At 43.5% G+C, this 21,655-nt stretch overlaps 1 protein-coding gene across 1 annotated transcript in view; it reads left to right on the top strand.

The window, feature by feature from the left end:
• Nucleotides 1-21,655, top strand: part of ALDH1A2 (aldehyde dehydrogenase 1 family member A2) — a 73,377-nt gene extending 51,722 nt beyond the window's left edge. Inside the window, exons 9-14 of the mRNA XM_053364494.1 lie at nucleotides 16,818-16,920; nucleotides 18,839-19,023; nucleotides 19,607-19,771; nucleotides 20,177-20,334; nucleotides 20,460-20,534; nucleotides 21,296-21,655. Coding sequence (XP_053220469.1) covers nucleotides 16,818-16,920; nucleotides 18,839-19,023; nucleotides 19,607-19,771; nucleotides 20,177-20,334; nucleotides 20,460-20,534; nucleotides 21,296-21,368 — 759 coding nt within the window. The 3' untranslated portion in view covers nucleotides 21,369-21,655. The remainder of the gene's footprint in view (nucleotides 1-16,817; nucleotides 16,921-18,838; nucleotides 19,024-19,606; nucleotides 19,772-20,176; nucleotides 20,335-20,459; nucleotides 20,535-21,295) is intronic.

Here is a 21,655-nt window from a genome sequence, read left to right on the forward strand (position 1 = left end):
GTAGAGACCGATGTGGGAGAGACATGTTTTGTTGCAACTGGGGCAGATGAAGGCGTCCGGTTGTGCCTGTGCAGATGCACCATGGGATTTTTTCTTTCTGTGCTCCTCCCAGAGGTCATTCCTCCTTTGGTCACTGCTGTGGATACACAATCAGACTGATTATCTCCAGGTGCTGCGCTTATCTGCAAGGGATTCCCACATGGCAAGATCAATGTTGCCATCCTTCATGTCAGACATCTTTGTAATGCAAAATTGGTCTGCCACTGGGCCTGGTGCCTGAAGCCAGCTGCCCACAGAGCACGTCCTTGGAGATCTTTACTGCTTCATCAGCATCTCCAAAAATCTCTTTCCCCTACTTCCGAGCAAACACTTAGCTCTGGGGTGCTGTCGCGTCGGCCTTGGGAAGTGAACAGGGAGTGGTATTCCTGGGGCTGCTTGAGTGTTTTCATCCCCTGTATGGCTTCACTTGCCTTCCTACCTCTCTGCCCCTTGTTAAATGAGCATCCAGTTATCAAGGATGAAGAGAAAGCAGAATATAGGCAATGTAATGTCAGTGAGCCCTCAGGCAACAAACCAAATGGAATCTCAGGTCTGGGAACAACTTTAGAAGTGTCTGGGTGGGGCTCTGTGCCAGTCCCAATAGCCAGATGCCTCAAAGTCCTCTGGGGAGAATATGTGGAGCAGGAGAGTCTTTTACCAGCATCTCAGCATCATGTTGCTTTCGACACTGGATCCCTTCTTCCTTCTCTTTGCTCCTTCAGTGTTTGTCCTGTTCCAAGCCTAGATGGCTGTAGAAACAAATTGGATACATTAATGGAAGAGCATTGGTCTATCAATAGCTGCGGCTGATGGGAGTTGCAGTCCAACCATTTGGCAGTAAAGGCTGCTGTAAGTCACGGTAGCTAGGCAGAACCTCCATGTGCCAAGGCAGTGCTCCTCAGATTATACCTGACACCAGGAGCAAAACCAGTGTATGGGGCCTCCTTCTCATGCCTTGTTTGTGTGTATATCAGGATTAGACTCTGCTGGATTAGACTAACCTTGATCTCCTCCACCAAGACAATTCTTATACACTGAAAGGGGCCTGGGGCAAAGCATGAATAACCTGAGACAGCGGTCAGTCGCTGGATGATGTTTAGGGAAGCTCACAAGCGTTTTTCCTTGGGTGTGAAGTGGGCTACAGATTTGCTTTGTGCTGCATTCCAGGTAAAATCAGCCATAGTGGTTACTTCTGTTCCAAGCTGACCACATTGTTGTCTCCATATGGTGTCTCCCAGGCAGAAACTGAAGATAATGAAACATCTGACATTTGTTCCAACATACTGAAGTCTGTATGAGTGAGAGGAAAGATGAAGATTTGGTTGATGCAACAAACACACCCAAGCAAACAAATTAGATCCCCAGTTTAATGAGAGAGGGAGATCAGTGGGGGAGAGGGAGAGAGGGAGCACTTTGGGCTCAAAGATCTTTAGGTTGAACAACTTCAGTCAAAAGCCCAAGGAAGCATCTTGCCTGATTTGCTTGCAACTCGGGTGTTTTCTTTATGCTGTGAGTTTAACAAAGCATGAGCTCATCATTAGTCAACAAGATACCGGGCGAGGCCATCAAAGCAAACTACAGGAGAGTCTAGGATTGAGTCATGCCAAGCAAATGTTTGCAGCTAACAGCTGTATTACCACTGATCCTGTCTTGCTCAGCAGGTGACCCCCCCCAAGTGAGATGGATATCATGCTGCAGGATCCAGACCCTGTTGCGTCAGCTCTCCCTTCTCATCCACTAAAGGCCTGCAAGGACCTTCCAGGTCAACCTTGCGAGACATTTCGCTCATTTTTACTGAACTTCTTTGGTTTCTCTCAAAAGTTCTCAGAAGAACACTCAGATTCCAAAACTTGTGGAGGGACAGGGCAAATTGGACTGGCCCTGCTGAAAGCAGAAGTGGCACGGAGCCCACAAATCTTCCCCACCTCTGTTCTGTGCTGAATGAATGCTACATTTCAGATTAAAATGGTCATTGGTATCATTGCTCATAGCCTAGACCAACTTTCCCCCAGGTGCCCTTGGCATGTTGCTGGACTACAACTCCCAGCAGCCCCAGCAGCCAGCATGTCCAATGGTCAGGGCAATGGGAGCTGTGATCCGACAAAATCCAGATGGCACCAAGGCTGGCTACCTCTGCATGAAGAGGAAACAGGCCAAATGGAGCCATAGGGCAAAGAGTCCACCAGGAATTCTACACAACAAGGTGGCCTGTCCTGTTTCACCACCTGAAGTGAAGTGGGAGGGTACTGCTATGTGCGCGCACTGTGCGTCACCCATCCTTGCCACCCCTTACTGGGATGATGCAGCTTCCAGGTTCTGGCAAGATCTCACCGGAAGCCAGAAGTCACTCCAGATGCTTCTCCTTACTTCTCTGGTAGCAGCGATGGTAGGGTGCCCACAGAGGTGCCCCTTAGATTCTGCCCTCTGAGGCGGCTGCCTCAGTCTGCCTCATGGATAGGCCGGCCCTGCTGTACCAGCACCACTGGGATTTACGGAGGACTTTCCTGGTGAAGGCAAGAGGTGCCATTGGGACTTGTCACTCTGGGCACCGAAATGTTTTGGGTCACCAGCAATGTGGGAAGACGACACACAAATCAAAAATGGAGTGAATGTGACTCAGTCATAAAGCAATGCAAGGTCTTCTTCACACAGGCCTTCTGTGCCATTTGTAAGCCCTGGTAGCTTGGGGGAGTCCTGAAAGCTGATCCCTGAGACAGGGCTGGTTTTAGGGTGGTGCACCCCACATAGAACACGGAGCCAACGGGGCAAAAATTGAGAAGATCCATCACTGAGAAGATCCATTTGGGGGTGCCAAATTTTGGCCTCACTCAGGGCGCCATGCTATCAAAGATGACCAACATCTGACCCTGCCCTGAAATGCAACTGTGATATGGACTGAGATGAGAGGACCTGCCAGACCCGTGCATCTCTGTGTGCATCTGGGTTGGCTCATCTAGGCCAAGGAGGTTCTTCTGGGGTGTGCCAAGGACTGACAAACACAGTTTACTCATCTCCATGCCAGTCTGTAGCCAGGTGGTGTGTTTGTGCAGCAAATAACCCCACATCTGCAGAATCGGTGTGGGTGGGTGTGCTTTGCATAGGGAGTTAGGCTTTGACAGAGGAACCTGAGAATATTCTCATACCTGCAAGATCCTTGTTTGTAGTTTATGTTTGTTTTGATATTTAACCTTCCTTTCAGCCACAAAACAACCCCTTAAGCAGCTCCAAAACAGACTACTTAAAATAAAACACACACACCAGAAAGCAAATTAAAACAAATTACATCCAGTGAAGAGCAGAACATGAATAATCACCGAGAACAAGTCTGAGCTATTTGTCCCTTTCAATGTACTTTAAATTAACTGGATTATTATTTAGTAATTGAGAAGACAAAAGAAAAAAGCAAGACATTTTTTAAATTTTATTTTTGCATTTTTTATTTTACATATACAAGTGAAATAAAAACATAAACACAAAATCCCCTTTGACTTCCTTTCCCCACCCCTGCCAAAAAAAAGCAAGACATTTGCCCCTTGTGAGTGACCCAAGGAGAGCTTTAAAAAAAAATCACATTTTTATAGAGGACAGAAGGTTATATATCTATATATCTATTTTAAGCAAAATTTGTCCAATATTTTAAGTCTAATTAATGCATTAAGGGGTTAATACTATAGAGTAAGCTGTCCTGCTAGGCTTAACTAGGTCACTCCCCAACACCTTGAGAGAAAGGTAAACCTCCGTCAACCTGAGAAGCTCAGTGTGTAAAGAGGTCTGAGCTGGTTGCACCAAGCTCAGACCACATGGCTCTAACAAGCCTAAGTTCCTATACCAATAATTCTGGAACTTTCACCACTGTAGCTAACCCACATTTTACTGACTGATGTATGGAAAAGCACATGAATCTGACCTTTGGAAAGTTTGTAAGTAAACAATTTTTAACTTACCAAATGTGTGGTCTTTTCTATGCTAAAAGAGAAGTTTTGGAACTCACAAGGGCATATTTTAAAAGTCGAATAGCCTATATTTCCACGCTTCACTATGCAGCATAATTTGTGATTTTGAAATCTCTAATGGGGTTCTCTTGCCAAAGAGTACTTGCCCCAAACTTGTATCCCGGCATCCAGGAAGTCTCTTTTTATATCTATTTCCCTCCTTTTTTGTAATAATTTTTATTACATTTTCTGTTTTACAATTTCAAATAAACATTTTACAAACTCTAAAATATCCAGTGGCTTCCCTCCCTCTCTTTCCATGGTTCATTTTACATATCATACATTACTATAACCATTCAAATAAATTTTCCACTTTTACATCCATCAAAAATTATTTACTCTGTTGAATTTATCTTAATGCTGTCAGTGTTTTCAGCTGTACAGTTATTTTCCAGATATTCAATAAGTGTTTTCCAATCTTCTTTAGATGTATGTTCTCCTTGCTCTCTTATTCTATATGTTAAATCTGCAAGTTGTGCATATGCTTTCAATTTAAGTTGCCAGGCATCTTTAGTTGGGACCTCGCTCACTTTCCATTTGGGGGCTAACAAAACACAGGCCAAGTTGTTGCATACGTAAATAACCTTTTCTGACATCTGGGAATTTCACCCCAGCAAAAAGAACTATGTTTTTTGGGGGAGGGACGTAATTTTGAACATTTTTCAATTCATTATAAATCATTTCCCAATACCCTTTTACCTTTTTACATGTCCACCACATGTGGAAGAACGTTCCCTCCACTTCTTTACACTTCCAACACTTATCTGATTCTGTCTTATAAATCTTAGCCAACCTACTCAGCGTTAAATACCATCTATGAATCATTTTCAAGTAGTTCTCTTTCAATGAATCGCATGCTGTAAATTTCAGGTCGCTTTTCCAGAGTTTCTCCCAGAGGTTGAGATCTATATTGTGTCCTATATCATTTGCCCAGTGTGTCATCTTTTGTTTCCCATTCTAATAGAAGATTATACATTTTAGACAAAGGTTTATCCTTATTTTGCAAGAGTGCCTTTTCAAATTGTGAGCTTTGGTCCAAAAATCCATTCATTCTATCTAATTTAAACATATCATGTAATTGGTGATATTGCAAGCAAGCAATAACTTGGTTCCTTAGGTTTTCCATTGATTTTAGTTTGCGTTCCCCCATGTAAATTCCAGCAGTTACAGGGAACAGTTGCCCATTGTCTACAGTTACAGTTGCCCATTGTACAGTGGTACCTTGGGTTACAGACACTTCAGGTTACAGACGCTTCGGGTTATAGATTCCGATAACCCAGAAATAGTACCTCAGGTTAAGAACTTTGTTTCAGGATGAGAACAGAAATCGCTTGGCGGTGGCGGTGGGAGGCCCCATTAGCTAAAGTGGTACCTCAGGTTAAGAGCAGTTTCAGGTTAAGAATGGGCCTCTAGAACGAATTAAGTTCTTAACCCGAGGTACCACTGTATATCCATATTAACTCTCTTAATTGTAATTGCTCCAATGGGAGATAGCCATAAATAAAGTTGTTTTTCTTTCCAACAGATTTTTATGTTTCTCCCAAACTCTATACAGATTCTTCCTAAGAATCTGATTCATAAAACTCTTATAGATTTTTGCCTTCCCATACCAAAGACATGCATGCCAGCCGAATTTTAAATCATGTCCCTATACCTATCAGTGTGTGTGTGTGTGTGTGTGTGTGTGTGTGTGTGTGTATACACACACACACACATACATAAACACACACAAACACCTATTTTTTCCTTGCCACCAACAGAGATTATATTGATGCAGGTCCTTGTGGCACACAGCGTTCTGGTTCCTCCTGGGTTATGCAGAGAATGATCCTCCCCTCCAGCCAGTCTCACAACCTATTCCAAGTGGGGACTGAGGAGTGGAGGATGCTGGTGCCAACATTCCTGTTGATGAAACGTCTTGGCTCCACTGTCTATGGGGGAGAAACCTTTTCCCTGGCATTCCCTTCCTGGGCTGCACCGGCTGTCTGCGGGGAGTTCATTGCGGGAGCCAAGAGATGGGAAGGAGGAAGCAAGTGAGCAGTGCAGAAGACATAAAAGCCAACACTCACCTCCCTTTGCAACCCTTTCCAAATTGAAAACTGGAAAGAACTGCCTTTTCTCTCTGCAAAGCTTCCCTCACCCCTGCCCAGGGTAAAAATACGGAATAATCAAATAATTAGTGAGTAGTCATTCAAAAGAGGAGAGGAGTAGCATTGTAGTTAGAGCACATATTCTCCCAGATGAACTGCAACACTCATTAAGCTTATATCTAGAGAGGCTTTGATCTGTGTACTTTCCTTTACTGAGCTAGCTCTGTTACGTAGTCCCCATAATTCAGGTGATATCAGATCCCCACCCTCAATTTACTATGGCAGCCATTCTGAGGAGCTCCTTCCCTGGGAAAACAAAGTTGCCTCCCTCTTCATCCAACTCCCTTCCCGGACAGGTGGAGATCTCCCTCTTTGCGAAGGTGTTTGGGGCTTCCTCTTGTTGGCTTTGCAGCATCTCTGGATTGTTTTGCTGCAAGGCTGCTCTTGGCTGGCTTTTCATTCATTGAGTTTTTAGCTGTGATCTGAAAATGTGATTGTTTTAGATTTCGTTGTGTGTCACTTTGAGCGTTTAGTGGTTTTGAAAGGCTGGGAAAGAAACTGAGGTATTTTATAAATAAAAATAGAAACAGTTGACAGGATGAGGTTGCAGACCGAAGGAGCAACAGATTGCTAGTTCTTTGATTTATTGCTTGGTGTTTGCCACTGTGATAATTGTAGGGATGTGTATAGATGTTAGGAGAGGATGTATTTATTAGATGTTATCCTTCCTTCCTCACGTTTTAGCAGAGTGCATCTCTTTGCAACTTATTTTTTTTAAAATAATATTTATTAAAGTTTCAAAGAAGTTACAAAAATGCAAAGAATAAAAACAAAAAACAAAAAATACAAAATACAGAAAAATAAAAACAATTAAAAACAAACCAGTCTTTCCATGTCTTATCTTTCATTTGCTTGTTTCCCTGACCTCCTCACACCTCCCTTTTTTGTATTCTAGTTCAATAGTTGTTTCAGCAAGTCCTTACCATTTTTGCTTTTATCTTGATATTTTATCTTGATATATTGTAATTTTACATTTTTACCTGTTAACAATCCATTTTTACATACCACTTTATAACATTATTGCTAAAACCACATAACTTCATTCCAGCATCCTTCTAACATTCCTTAATTTTACAGTGTTTCTGTAGGTAATCTTTAAATTTCTTCCAATCTTCTTCTACCGACTCTTCTCCCTGGTCTCGGATTCTGCCAGTCATTTCTGCCAGTTCCATGTAGTCCATCAACTTCATCTGCCATTCTTCCAGAGTGGGTAAATCTTGTGTCTTCCAATACTTTGCGATGAGTATTCCTGCTGCTGTTGTTGCATACATAAAGAAATTACTATCCTTCTTTGGCACCAATTGGCCGACCATGCCCAGGAGAAAGGCCTCTGGTTTCAGAAAGGTATATTTAAGTACCTTTTTCATTTCATTATAGATCATCTCCCAGAAAGCCTTAATCCTTGGGCACGTCCACCAAAGGTGAAAGAATGTACCTTCATTTTCTTTACATTTCCAGCATTTATTATCGGGCAAATGATAGATTTTTGCAAGCTTGACTGGTGTCATGTACCACCTGTATATCATTTTCATAATATTCTCTCTTAAGGCATTACATGCCGTAAATTTCATACCTGTGGTCCATAACTGTTCCCAGTCAGCCAACATAATGTTATGTCCGACATCTTGTGCCCATTTTATTATAGCAGATTTCACCGTTTCATCCTGAGTATTCCATTTCAACAGCAAGTTATATATTCTTGATAAAATCTTAGTTTTGGGATCTAACAGTTCTGTTTCCAATTTTGATTTTTCCACCTGGAAGCCAATTTTCTTGTCCAAATTGTAAGCCTCCCTTATTTGATAATAATGAAGCCAATCTCGCACTTTGTCTTTTAGTTTCTCAAAGCTCTGCAATTTCAATTTATCTCCTTCTTGTTCCAAAATCTCCCAATATTTCGGCCATTTGGCCTCCATATTGAGCTTTTTCTGAGCCTTCGCTTCCATCGGTGATAACCACCTTGGGGTTTTATTTTCAAGTAAGTCTTTATATCTTATCCAGATATTGAACAATGCTTTCCTGACAATATGGTTTTTAAATGCTTTATGTGCTTTGACCTTATCATACCACAAATATGCATGCCACCCGAATACATTATTGAAACCTTCTAATCCAAAATGTCTGTGTTCTCAAGAAGCAGCCATTCTTTCAGCCAGCAAAATGCAGCTGATTCATAGCAAAGTTTAAGGTCTGGCAGGGCAAATCCACCTCTTTCTTTTGCATCGGTTAGTATTTTAAATTTTATTCTGGGCTTCTTGCCCTGCCAGACAAATCTAGAAATATCTCTCTGCCACTTCTTGAAACAGTCCATTTTATCCAAAATTTGCAATGATTGAAACAAAAACAACATTCTTGGCAATACATTCATTTTTATAGCAGCAATACGGCCTAGCAAGGAAAGCTTCAAATTTGACCATATTTCTAAATCCTTTTTCACTTCTGACCAACATTTTTAATAGTTATCTTTAAATAAATTCACGTTCTTAGCAGTCATATTAACCCCCAGGTATTTTACTTTCTTAACCAGTGTTAAACCTGTCTCCTTCTGAAACCTCTCTTTCTCAATTGGTGTTAGATTTTTCTCTAGAACTTTAGTTTTTAACTTGTTCAACTTGAATCCTGCAACCTGACCAAATTCTTGAATCAATTCCAATACTCTTTTAGTACTAGATTCTGGCTCCTGTAATGTCAGTACTAGATCATCTGCAAATGCTTTCAATTTGTACTGTTTGGCTCCGACTTGTATACCTTTAACCAATTGGTCCCTTCTGATCATATTTAGAAGAACCTCCAGGACCGAAATAAAGAGCAATGGGGAAATTGGGCAACCTTGTTGTGTCCCTTTCTCTATCTTAAATTCCTCCGTCACCACATTATTAACAATTAGTTTGGCCTTTTGTTCTGAATAAATTGTACCTATACCATTTCCAAAACCTTGACCAACCCCCATCCCCTGAAGATTCTTCTTCATAAAACTCCAAGAAATGTTGTCAAAAGCTTTCTCCGCGTCTACAAATATCAAAACTGCTTTAGTATTAATGTTCACTTGTAATTTTTCTAAGATATTAATTATATTTCTCGTGTTGTCAGACAGATGTCTGCCCGGGAGAAAGCCTGCTTGATCTTTATGTATCTCTTCCGCTAGTACTTTTTTTAATCTTTTAGCCAAAATATCTGCAAAAATTTTGTAATCCACATTAAGCAGAGATATGGGGCGGTAATTCTTAAGTTGTGTCTTCTCAGACTCAATTTTCATTATAAGTGTAATGTAGGCTTCCTTCCACGACTCTTTTTCCCCTTCCAAAATTCCATTACAAACTTCCTTTAATGGTTGTATCATCCAATCTTTCAAAGATCTATAATATCTTGAAGTTAAGCCGTCTGGCCCTGGAGATTTACCCAGTTGCATATTCTGGATGGCACCTTCTACCTCCTGTTCAGTTATTTTATAGTTCAGCATTAACTTATTTTCTTGAGAGATTTTTTGTAGTCCATTTAATTTCAAAAATTGATCTATATCAATTTCTTTCTGTGGCCCTTGTGTATATAGTTGTTTAAAGTACCTCTGGAAACATTTTCTAATCTCCACTGGATTCTGTATAGTCTTTCCTTCCACTTCCAAATTTGTAATAGTGTTAAGTTTTGTGTCTTCTTTTCATTTGCCAAGCTAGCAATTTCCCACATTTATTAGCCGATTTGAATGTCTTTTGTCTCATCTGTTTGATTTTCCACTCTATTTCCTGGTTCATCATTTTCATATATTGTACTTGATATAACTTTATTTCTCTCAGAATCTCTTGCGACTTTGGTTTCGCTCTCAATTTCTTCTCACCTTCTTTTATTTTGTCCAAAATTTTATCTTTTTTCTCATTTTGAGTTCTCTTCTTTATTGCATTCTGTTGTATCAGAAACCCTCTCATAACCGCTTTGCTTGCGTCCCAGATTACTCTTTTTTCAACGGTGGTGTTCACATTTATCTCAAAATAATCTCTCAAGGTTTTTTGGGCCTTCTTGGTCACTTCTTCATCTCTGAACAAGGTGTCATTCATCCTCCATCTGAAGGAGCCGATTGGTGTTAGTTTCATCCCCATCTTCACAGCATTGTGGTCGGAGCAGGTTTTAGGACAAATTTCCACTTTTCTAGTCTTTGGAGCCAGTCCTCTAGTTATCCAAATTTGGTCAATTCTTGTCCATGTCATTTTGGCTTCAGAGAAGAAGGTTCCCTCTCTACCCAAGGGGTTCTTTGTTCTCCAAATATCAACTAAGTCCAAATTGTCAGTCATCTCAAAAAAGGTTTTCGGTAGTCTACCGTCCTTGGTGACTACCTGTCTTTGTGCCTTGTCCATATTTGTAGATACCACTCCATTCATATTCCCCCATCAAAATCACATTATAGTCCAAATAGTCCATCAAGGTCTCATGCAACTTTTTAAAGAATTCAGATTTCCCCTCATTTGGTTCATAAACTCCTACTATCAGAAATTTCTCTCCTTGTAGTTGAATTTCAATTGCCACAAATCTTCCTTGGTCATCTTTAAAGATAAATTTTGGTGATAAACTCTCCTTTGCATAAATCACTACTCTTTTTTTAACTTTGTCCGATGAGATAAACTCTTGACCCAGTCTTTTGTTGATCAATACTTTTCTATGTAGCCTTATCACATGTGTTTCCTGTAGACAAATCAAGTCCAATTGTTCCTTTTTTAATAAATGAAAAACTCTTTTCCTTTTCTGGGGGGAGTTAAGACCATTAGTATTCCAGCTTAATAGTTGCAGAGCCATGATGTAGTTACTTTGCTTTTCCTCCAACTGCGCCCAGTGTTTGTTCTTGTTCTGTCGGTGGTATCACTTTCTCTGAGCAGTCCAATCCAAAAGGTAGTGTTGCTATGTCTAATATTCCTCTTTCTAGTGCTCTTGGCTCTTCTCCAGATTCTTTCTGCAAATCTTCTCCGTAATCTTTCAAAAATCTTTCTTTGTCATCCACTGATCTTATTTTTATCTTTCTTCCTTTAAAGCTAAAAGATAGGCCTTGGGGAAATTCCCACCTAAAGACAATTCTGTTACTTCTCAACAGGGCAACCAAATCTCCATAATTGGACCTAAGGTCCAAAAGGTATTTCGGGATGTCTTTAAATATCTCCACTCTTGACTGATGTATTTCCAGGGTCTTCTGAAAGTGCAGACTCAAAATTTTGTCTCTCTCCTCTTTTGTTCGGAGGGTGATCAAACAGTCTCTCACCCTGTTCTTCTTCCCCCCTCTTCCAAGCCTAAAAGCACTCACTATCTTAAAATCTTTTTTCTCTAAATCTAGGTTCCAAAAGTCTGCAAATTCCTGCATAAGAAAGTCAATCAGGTTGTCTTTCTCAAGTTCAGGTACGGCCCTGATCCTCAAGTTCGTTTGTTTCTCCTTCAATTCAATCATAGACAACATCGACCTGTGGTCCTCGAGTTGCCTACATATCGGTGGTATCTTCTCCTCTACAGCAGCTGCTTTTTCCTTTGCTTCTTCAGCTATCTTTTGGGTCGAAGTAGATTCCTGTAGCAATTTTCAATAGTTTCTGTGTTAGTATTCACCTTCTGTTCCAAATTATTAATGCTTGTAGTGTTTTGGTCAATTTTAGTTGATGCTTCAGCTACTTGTTTGCTTAATTTTTCCAAAGATTCATTAATTTTACCTAATGCCAGAGCTAAAACATCTTCGGATGCCATTCCTTTTGATTTAAATTGTACAGATGCAGCCCCTGATGGTGCAGAAGGGCCAGATGCTGATGCTCTTCGCTGCTGCCACGATTTACCAGACCTCGTTGTTTTTTCTTGAAGCAAGTCTATTTTATCTTTTCCATCTGCCATAACACTCTAGCTGAAGCCCAAGGTCAATCCCACGGCCAGAATTTGTTTTGAAGTGGAAAATTCCCCTGGCCCAGTTGTTGTAACAATTTCAAACTTCCTCTAGGGGGACACAGTAGCAGTCAATGCTTGTTGCATTAAAAAATAACTCTTTTTAGTCCCCCATTTTACAAAAATAGGCAACAGTTTCAATTTCAGTTAGTTTCCAGTTACCTTAAAATCAGGAGAAACCAGCCAAAAACAATGTATCTCTCTTGCAGAGTTAACTGTCAAAAAGTACTCTATTCACAAGCAGCGCGTTTCACAATATGGCAATCTTATTGTCCATTGGCAGCCCATTCCCAGGTTTTAAGCGGTAGACTTTTGTTTCCTTTCCTCTCTTTTTGCAGGAAAATATAGTTCACACCTTTCCCCCTCCTATCCTGCAACCAAGGGGGGGAAATCTCTTGTTTTGATGTTAGGATTATAGTCCTTTTCTATCAACTTTCCAGGTCTTAGCTTACAACATTCTTTGCTTTGATCTGTTTACAAGAAACGGAAGGCGGACTTCCTGTTTATGCCACCCCGCTTCGGTGCCAAATTAAGTCTTTGTTTCCCTTATTTCCAATTTTAACCTACTCACGGGTAGTTATTTTGGTGGCCGGATTGTCACAGGAAAAAGTCAGCGCTCTCCGGTAACGGCTGTGTGGCTTCGCTCCACGGAAGAAGCAGTTAACTCTCAGCACCGCGCCACTCACCCCGCTCACTCCGGAGCCCATAGTCGGGTTCCCTTGCGAATTGGGGGGGGGCGCTGAAGGTGCCTGCCGAGTCCCACGGTCACAGGCTTCACCCGCCTGTGATTTTTAGAAGGGTCCCCGCTTTGCCGTAGTGGTAAGACCCGATTCCCGCAGAGCTAAGTCCCTCAGATTCAGAGGGAATCCACCATTACCGATGGCGCCAACCCTGGAAGTGCACCTCTTTGCAAAACTGGTCAATCTAAGCTTCCCTTTTAAGTTGCATCTCTTTGCAACTTAAAAGGGAAGCTTAGATTGACCAGTTTTAGCCTTTTAGTTTAAGTAACCAGTATGCTTTAAGGCGGGACGCGGGTGGCACTGTGGGTTAAACCACAGAGCCTAGGACTTGCCGATCAGAAGGTCGGGGTGAGCTCCCATTGCTCGTTCCCTGCTCCTGCCAACCTAGCAGTTCAAAAGCACGTCAAAGTGCAAGCAGATAAATAGGTACCGCTCCTGTGGGAAGGTAAACGGCATTTCCGTGTGCTGCTCTGGTTCGCCAGAAGCGGCTTAGTCATGCTGGCCACATGACCCGGAAGCTGTACGCCGGCTCCCTCGGCCAATAAAGCGAGATGAGCGCCGCAACCCCAGAGTCGGTCATGACCGGACCTAATGGTCAGGGGTCCCTTTACCTTTATCTATGCTTTAAGGCAGACTGGTTTCTCCTTTTCTCTCCCTTAAAACAACAATCACATAAACAGTCTTGTAAAAGGTAAAAAACATTTTGCTCACTCAGAATACTTGTTGAGAAGTAACAGATACAGCAGCTTTGTTCAGGCAGGCTTAAAATGGTAATTCTGTTACATAGGCATGCTTAAGTCTAGCTTAAGATGGAGTCTGATCATTGGAGGTCAGACATGGCAGATTGTTTTTCGCATTTATAGCTTGAGATAAAGAGTAAAAGTGAAGAGAGGCAAAAGAGCAGAGAGCAAAGACGAATTGCCCAGTCAGGTAAGTAGATTATATACGGCTTTGCCTTACTTCTGGCTGGGCATAGTGGGAGTGTCTCTCACAGAGCTCTCTCTAGCAAACTTACAGGAAAACTCTGTGAGCTTCAGCTCCTATCATGTGCCTGTCTAGCAAACATGCATTGTTGGTTTGACTGCATTGTAAATATCCCACAATGATTTGGTGTTCTTGGGATATGTTGCATCCAACCATCAGGATGTCTCAGGCCAAAAGCATCTGAATGGAGTCAGTTCTGAAGGAAAAGTCTGAAGGTGTATGCTTTTCTCTAAAGTGAAGCATCATATGGGTCTTCTTGAAACTCTGCTGAGGTCAACAGGGCTTGCGCAGGAGATCTTCCCAGGGACTGGGCTTCTCTGTCCTCCCAACTGCACTGTTTGGCTAGATTGCCTCTGCTTTGCATTTCCTCCATCTTATGCCATCATTTTTACCACATTTCCCATTGTCAAGTGATGATGGGAAAGAAGAAACAACTGTTGGTAAGCATGACCATTTCATATCACAGGAGGGAAGAGGGCTGCTGTGCTCAAGTCCTACTCATGGCCTGAGTGTAGGCTATGGTTGGCCACTGTGAGAACAGGATGCTGGACTAGATTGGCCAATGGCTTGATCCAGCAGGCATTTCTTATGTTCAGCTCTGTTGTCCACTCTTGTTGGATTTTGCACGTCTGCTTTTGGCAAAAATCTGAACATGTTCAAGGGTGTGGGCAGCAACAAAACAGTGTTGAGGTCCATCATCTATCCATGAGCATTGGCTTGTAGTGGAATGCCTTTTTTGATATGCTGGCGGATGCCACCTGATCCCTTAGAAAAGGCTCATTAATTCTCTGTCATGCTACCACCCACTTCTCTGTGTGTTGTTAACAATATTAACCTCCATCATAGGTGCTGGCTCCCTGGGACCTTGAGTGCCTGAGCACCCACAAAATTCCCTATGAAGGGGCTGGGCACCCACAAAATTTGGCACCAGGGCCACCACGGCCCCAGGCACCCACGGTTGCAGGGCCAAGCTGGCACTCTTGACTTCCATTATATGCCCAGCTGAGCCTACAGCCAAGGTTGTTGGGCTTACTTCAGGTTTGTGTATGATTAAGGATGACTGAGTGGACAACAGGCAGATATGGCCAACTCTCCTAGGAAAGGCTCCATTGCAATGCAGCAGATGTTGCATAGGCGCACAGGGCTCTTGCAAGCTCTGCTGAGTTTTGCTGAGGGTTTTTGCTGCCTGCCATTATTGTGTGGCAGCTGGCTGCCATACAAAATGTCTGCCTCAGAGTCAAAATGTCTCAGGGTTTATCCACTCTTAACTTTCCCCTGCTTTTCCTAGGCATGGCCCACACTTAAAAGCTCAATGTCTGAGCACCCTTTTCTTTTGCTCTGGAGCTTTCCTCATGAAAACCCACTGCCGGAAACTCAAGTTGACATTTGCTCTGATTGAGCACTAAAGAGCGGGTTTTTGTGAGGAAAGCTCCTGGGCAAAACAAAACAAAATGCTCATACCTGGAGTTTTAAGCACAGATGTTTGCCTGGAAAGAGTGGGGCAAAAGGTAAGTGTGGATAAGCCCACAGTCCTACATTTGAGTAAAAATTAGAGAGCACAGAGCACTGATTCTGACTGCTTGCAGTATGCCCATCTCCCCGCATGGACTGCAGTCAAAAGACTAACCAGTGTCTAGACTGTGTGGGCAGGCAGGGAATCTCTATGAACTTGTATGGAGCAAAGAGACCAGGATGACTTCAGTCCCTTCTTAGACCCGTTGTTGATATGTCTGCCTCTACTCTTATCTGTCCATTGCTTCTGGGAATCAAAATGTTTTGTTTCTTATGCCAGCATAATTATGCATCTTCACCTGCATCTCGTGTCAGGGCTGGTTCAGCTGCAGATCAGCCCAGAGACTCAGAGACTAGCAGTAAAGTTGATTCTTTATTCAAGGAAACAGAATACAAACAGAAAAACCTAAGGTGAGACTGGCCCCAGTGAAGCAGTAGCCAGAACTGGCAATCTGGGCCTCCCACTTCCCCCTAGGCCTCCTCTCCATCCGGCTGTTTTCCCCGCAGTCCACCAGGGAGGGGCCCCTTGAAACCTCTGGGCCCATTGTTCGGCCACATGCAAAAGTCTCTGAGACCTTGGAGACAAGAGGGGAGCTGAATACAGTAGGACTGGCAGGCTCCTATGGATCTGTTGCAGTCTCAGCCCCCACCTCCAACTGTCTGTCCTATGTCTGCAGTGTTTTCATCCTCTTTGTTATGTACTGAGTTGAATAGGATCCACAATGCAGCAGTCTGATTGGTCCTAGAACAATAGGATTCAGAATGCAGCAGTCTGATTGGTCCTAGAACAATAGGGTCCAGAATGCAGCAGTCTGATTGGTCCACAGGAGCCACCCAATCCAGCTCCAGGTGGAAGTGAATCCGCAACCTGATTGGTCTACAGGTGAATCCCAGAATTAGCCAATCACATGGGGCCCATTGTGTAAATAATGTATATAAAGCAGACATTCTGGGGGAATTTCCATTCCTCCTCACCACTATGAGCTGAATAAAGAGCATGAAATCCACTCGACTCTGAGTATATTTCACTCTTCTTCCTCTCTCTCACTAAGAACTGTTGCTTGTCCAGTACAGTGGTACCTCGGGTTAAGTACTTAATTCATTCCGGAGGTCCGTTCTTAACCTGAAACTGTTCTTAACCTGAAGCACCACTTTAGCTAATGGGGCCTTCTGCTGCGCCGCCGGAGCATAATTTCTGTTCTCATCCTGAAGCAAAGTTCTTAACCCAAGGTACTATTTCTGGGTTAGCAGAGTCTGTAACCTGAAGCATATGTAACCCAAGGTACCACTGTATTCAGCCATTTCCCCCTCCTCTCTTCCGTGTCCCACCAGCATTCCCCTGGCCTGGAGCCTTCCTCTTCTCAGGCTTCTCTGGGGGGCTCTCTGGCTGGAGCTCCCCGCCTCTCCTCCTTGTCCAGCCAGCTCCTGACATTCCACTAGTGCCTTGAGCTGCCTGTTGCTCTGAGCCCATCTCTCAAGCCTTTTCTCCTTCATCTTCTCAGGTTGGCAAGTTGATCCAAGAAGCGGCTGGGAGGAGTAACTTAAAGAGGGTGACGCTGGAACTTGGGGGGAAGAGCCCCAATATTATCTTTGCAGATGCCGACTGTAAGTAAGGACAAGGGAGGAGTTTTGTAAGGTTCACATTTTAATGCAAATAATGTAATGTAAATAACTCTCACTTTCTGAAACAGCCCGCAAACCAAAACACTGCTATCCTTCAAAATTAACTCTTCTCTGAGTTTCGTGATGCAGTCCTCCAACCAATTAAGATGTACAGAAATGTATATGTCAGGGAAAGTGTATACTACTTTAAAAAATACATTATATCAGGGAATCCCCCCCCAAAAGTGTATATATTGTTGTAAAAGTTGGGCACCATCGCCACTCTTTGCTGAGTGGTAGTGAGATTCCAGGGGGTTCCTTTGGAAAATAGAAGACTGCCATAGCTTTAAGAAATATGATTTATTCACATATCCACACCTTCAGTCTGCATGGAGGGGGTCCAGATCTTGCAGCATGGTCATCTCAAGCAGATCAGCGGCACAAATAAAGAGGACAGAGGGAAGATTTTCTGCCTCTCTCATAATGAGGGCACTTGAGGACATCCAACAAAGCTGAATAATGGGAAATTCAGGACAGATAAACAGTTCTTCACACAGCGCATAGTTAAACTGTGGAACTCACTCCTACAAGAGAGAAGGATAGCCATCAACCCGGATGGCTTTAAGGGCAGATTAGAATTTGGGGAGAAGAAGGATATTAATAGCAACTAGCTATGATGGCTATTTTGTTTGTTTGTTTATCAAATTTATTTTAAATAATAATAATAATAATAATAATAATAATAATAATAATAATAATTTTATTATTTATACCCTGCCCATCAGGGACGCGGGTGGTGCTGTGGGTTAAACCACAGAGCCTAGGACTTGCTGATCAGAAGGTCGGCAGTTCATATCCCCGCGATTGGGTGAGCTCCCGTTGCTCGGTCCCTGCTCCTGCCAACCTAGCAGTTCGAAAGCACGTCAAAGTGCAAGTAGATAAATAGGTACCACTCCGGCGGGAAGGTAAATGGCGTTTCCATGCACTGCTCTGGTTCGCCAGAAGTGGCTTAGTCATGCTGGCCACATGACTCCCTCGGCCAGTAAAGTGAGATGAGCGCCTCAACCCCAAAGTTGGCCATGACTGGATCTAATGGTCCGGGGTCCCTTTACCCTTTACCTTTACCCCACTCATCTGGCTGGATTGTTAACTTTATTAGATTAAATCCTTGGATCACACGGTGGTTTACAATATTAAAACACAAAAATACATCAGATAGTAACAAACAAAAACAATACCCCCCCCCCCAGTGTTTATCTGTGCTCTACCTCCACAGTCAGAGGCAGTAATGCTTCTGAGTGCTAGATGCTGGGAATCAGAAATGGGGAGAGTGTTGCTGTTGTGCTCATAGGTCCTTCCTCTTGGCATCAGTTTGGCCACTGTGAGAAGAGGATGCTGGACTCGATGGACCTCTGGTATGATCCAGCAAACTGTCTTTACGTTCTTATGATATTTGGATAAAAGCTGTCGGTTCTCAGTTACTGGGTTTTCATTTCAACAACAGGCTGAGTTCTGAGTTGTCTGCCAGCGGTTTTATGATCTGACACAGTCTGAATTATGCAGGCCAAAATATTAATTAATCCGTTGTTGTCGTAACTAGCATCCAGGACCTCCTGCAGAGCGCCTTGGGTTTTTTTCTTACGGCCCTTGGAACCTTTTTGATCTCTGCCCTGCTCTTACAGGAATCCCTACGTAAAACAGAATGAATCATCTGCAGTAACGGCAGCATACACAAATAACATGTGTGTGGATGTTTTGATCTTTTCAAACGTCTGCCCACCACCCCAGCAATGGAGTTTTGTTCTGTTGCTTTGAAGTTGAGCAGCATTATTTGCAGCTTGGAGAGATGTGTGTGACGTGGGCTCAGGAGCCACAGATGTGGGGAGCGGTCCCTCAGCATGTGGCTCTCTTGCTTTTGCAGTGGATTACGCAGTGGAGCAGGCACATCAAGGGGTCTTTTTCAACCAAGGCCAGTGCTGCACCGCCGGCTCCCGGATCTACGTGGAGGAGCCCATCTACGAGGAGTTTGTTCGAAGGAGCGTTGAGCGCGCCAAGAGGAGGGTGGTGGGGAGTCCTTTTGACCCCACCACAGAACAAGGACCACAGGTAAAGGGAAGGTACCCAGGGCCCGGATACTAAATGCATTTCTACGGTGCATGCCAAGTCCTGGAAGAACATTGGCCACATTAGCCCATGATCCCGCTTTAAACAGTCCTTGCTTCCCGCAAAGAATTCTTCAAGCTGTAATTTGTTAAGGGGGCTGAGAGTTCTTAGGGGACCCTTGTTCCTACAGAAGAGCTACAATTCCCAGAGTTCCTTGTGAAGAGAGATTGATTGTTAAACTACTCTAGAAACTAGAGGAAGGGAGGAAGAGATCAGGCGAAAACACTATAACAGGTATGCAATGCATGTAAACTTCAGTGTGTAGTTTTCCAAGAGAGCAGATCTCCATGTGCCAGGCAGTCACGGCAAAGAAATGAAGAGGAGGAATTGATAAAGATGGTTTGTGCTTTGCAGATCAATCTATGTCCACAGCCAATGATCCTGTGATTCCAGGCGCATCTTGTTGGCCGCTGTGAAAAAAGGACGCTGGAAAAGATGGTCTTGTATTGGGTGCACCCAGTTTCTGCAGGGCCCTGCTTATGCTCATCTTCTCTTTCCTTCCTTCTCCTTCTTTTTCTTTCTTAAGATTGATAAGAAACAATACAATAAGATCCTGGAACTGATTCAGAGTGGCATTGCTGAAGGCGCAAGGCTCGAATGTGGAGGCAAAGGACTGGGAAGGAAGGGATTCTTCATTGAACCCACTGTCTTCTCCAATGTAACGGATGATATGCGCATTGCCAAGGAAGAGGTATTGGTTCCTCTCATCCTCTTTCCCCACACTTTGGGTCAAAGACCTTGTAGGATGTTGCCAGGATAAAACCCTATTCACAGGGGCTCCTGAAGTTTCCCCCGGCAGGGCACCAGCGGTCAGCCAGGATGAGCACTGGTCAAGAGACCCAACAGCCCAGAAGCACCCCTTGTTTGCCTGACCCAGCTGTGCCAGCTTACCATTCTCTTTGCTGGATTCCCATGAAGGCATCTCAGGGGTGGCTGGGTGGTGGTGTGGTGCCATTTCTAAACAAGATCCATTTTTTTCTGAACAAGAGCCAAACATTTCTGAACGCACCAGAAGAAGATCCATACTTGACTCCCATCCACGGTGACTGCCTGCCATTTTAATTTACCCCAGATGCCCACTCCATTTCTGTTGCAGATCTTTGGGCCTGTTCAAGAAATCCTGCGGTTTAAAACCATGGATGAAGTTATTGAAAGAGCCAACAATTCAGACTTTGGACTGGTTGCTGCCGTCTTCACCAATGACATCAACAAGGCCTTGACCGTTTCCTCCGCAATGCAAGCAGGAACTGTCTGGTGAGGAGGAGGGAGGAGGGCTGGGGGCAGGGGATGCCTGCTCTGGGAAATGGGGTGTCTGTTTCTGGGGTGAGGGATAACATGGAGACTTTGTAATCAAGGTGTTTTCTTTCTTCCTCCGACAGGATAAATTGCTACAACGCCTTAAATGCCCAGAGTCCTTTTGGAGGATTCAAAATGTCTGGCAATGGGAGAGAGATGTAAGCAACACTTCCAATGAGGGCTTTGGGGCTCATTCCTGTCCAAGGGAAAGGGGGAAATGGTGGCTCTCCAGGTGATGCTGTGGGAGTGGATGTGGAGGAGGCAGTCATGCAAACAAGCCCTTAGTCTGGATCCACATTGACCTTTCAGCACCTGACCCTGGGCATTTTAATGCCTGATAGAGCTCAACCAAAATGGCCCTCAATTTGGCAAAAGTATATGGGGAGGGCAGGGAGATTGTTATGTTCAGTGTTTGACCTTGAACCACTTTATTATAGTCCAGTGGAAACAGGGTTGTAGCAGTGGTGGAGGCAGTTCTTTTTCTTCCCAAGCAAAAGCTTAATGAACTGCCTATATTCTTCCTCCGAGGAAACCACTGCCAGTATCCCTAGAGGGGAATTGGAGTGGGGGAGAAAAGGGGATGGAGGGCACGGAGTCTGCATTTCCTTTGTTGAGCAGAGAGATATTCTACTCTACAAGCACCACTGAAGTGAATGGAGGCTTATGATGCACTACATGTGCCTCTCTCGTTCATTTCAATGGGGATCACACACAGGGATTTCTCAGGTCAAATCTCTTGGCTTTCACTCTCCCTCCTTTAGTGGCACGCAGGATCTGCCTCCTTACCTTATCGTGTGGGAGGGTTGGCCATCCCTGTTTGTTGGTGCATCACGCAGACTCTGATAAGCATCTCTGTGTGGTACTTGTAGAGAGGAATGGTGTTTAGTCACAAATCTTGCACATTTAATTTGTTTTCTAGGGGAGAGTGTGGACTGCGAGAATATTCCGAAGTGAAGACTGTGACGATAAAGGTTCCTCAGAAGAACTCGTAAGAAGACAATGTGCCGATCACTGCAGTACATCAAGTGACCCTCTGTATTCCTTTTATGGGGACTAGCACTCAGGAATTTTTTAAAAAACAACGACACAGATTTCTTTTTTAAATAGCATTGCAACCAGGCTTGCCATTAAGCTGGATGGGTTTTCACCCCACTTCTGGCCACAAACCACTCGTTTAATATAGTACAGTTAGAAAACATTCAGAAATGTTCCCACTATACAAATTGCAAGTAAACACACGCTATCATGTTCCTGAAAAGAAAACCTGTTTTAAACTGAC

Source organism: Podarcis raffonei, chromosome 14 (assembly GCF_027172205.1).
Source record: "Podarcis raffonei isolate rPodRaf1 chromosome 14, rPodRaf1.pri, whole genome shotgun sequence".
Taxonomy (NCBI): domain Eukaryota; kingdom Metazoa; phylum Chordata; class Lepidosauria; order Squamata; family Lacertidae; genus Podarcis; species Podarcis raffonei.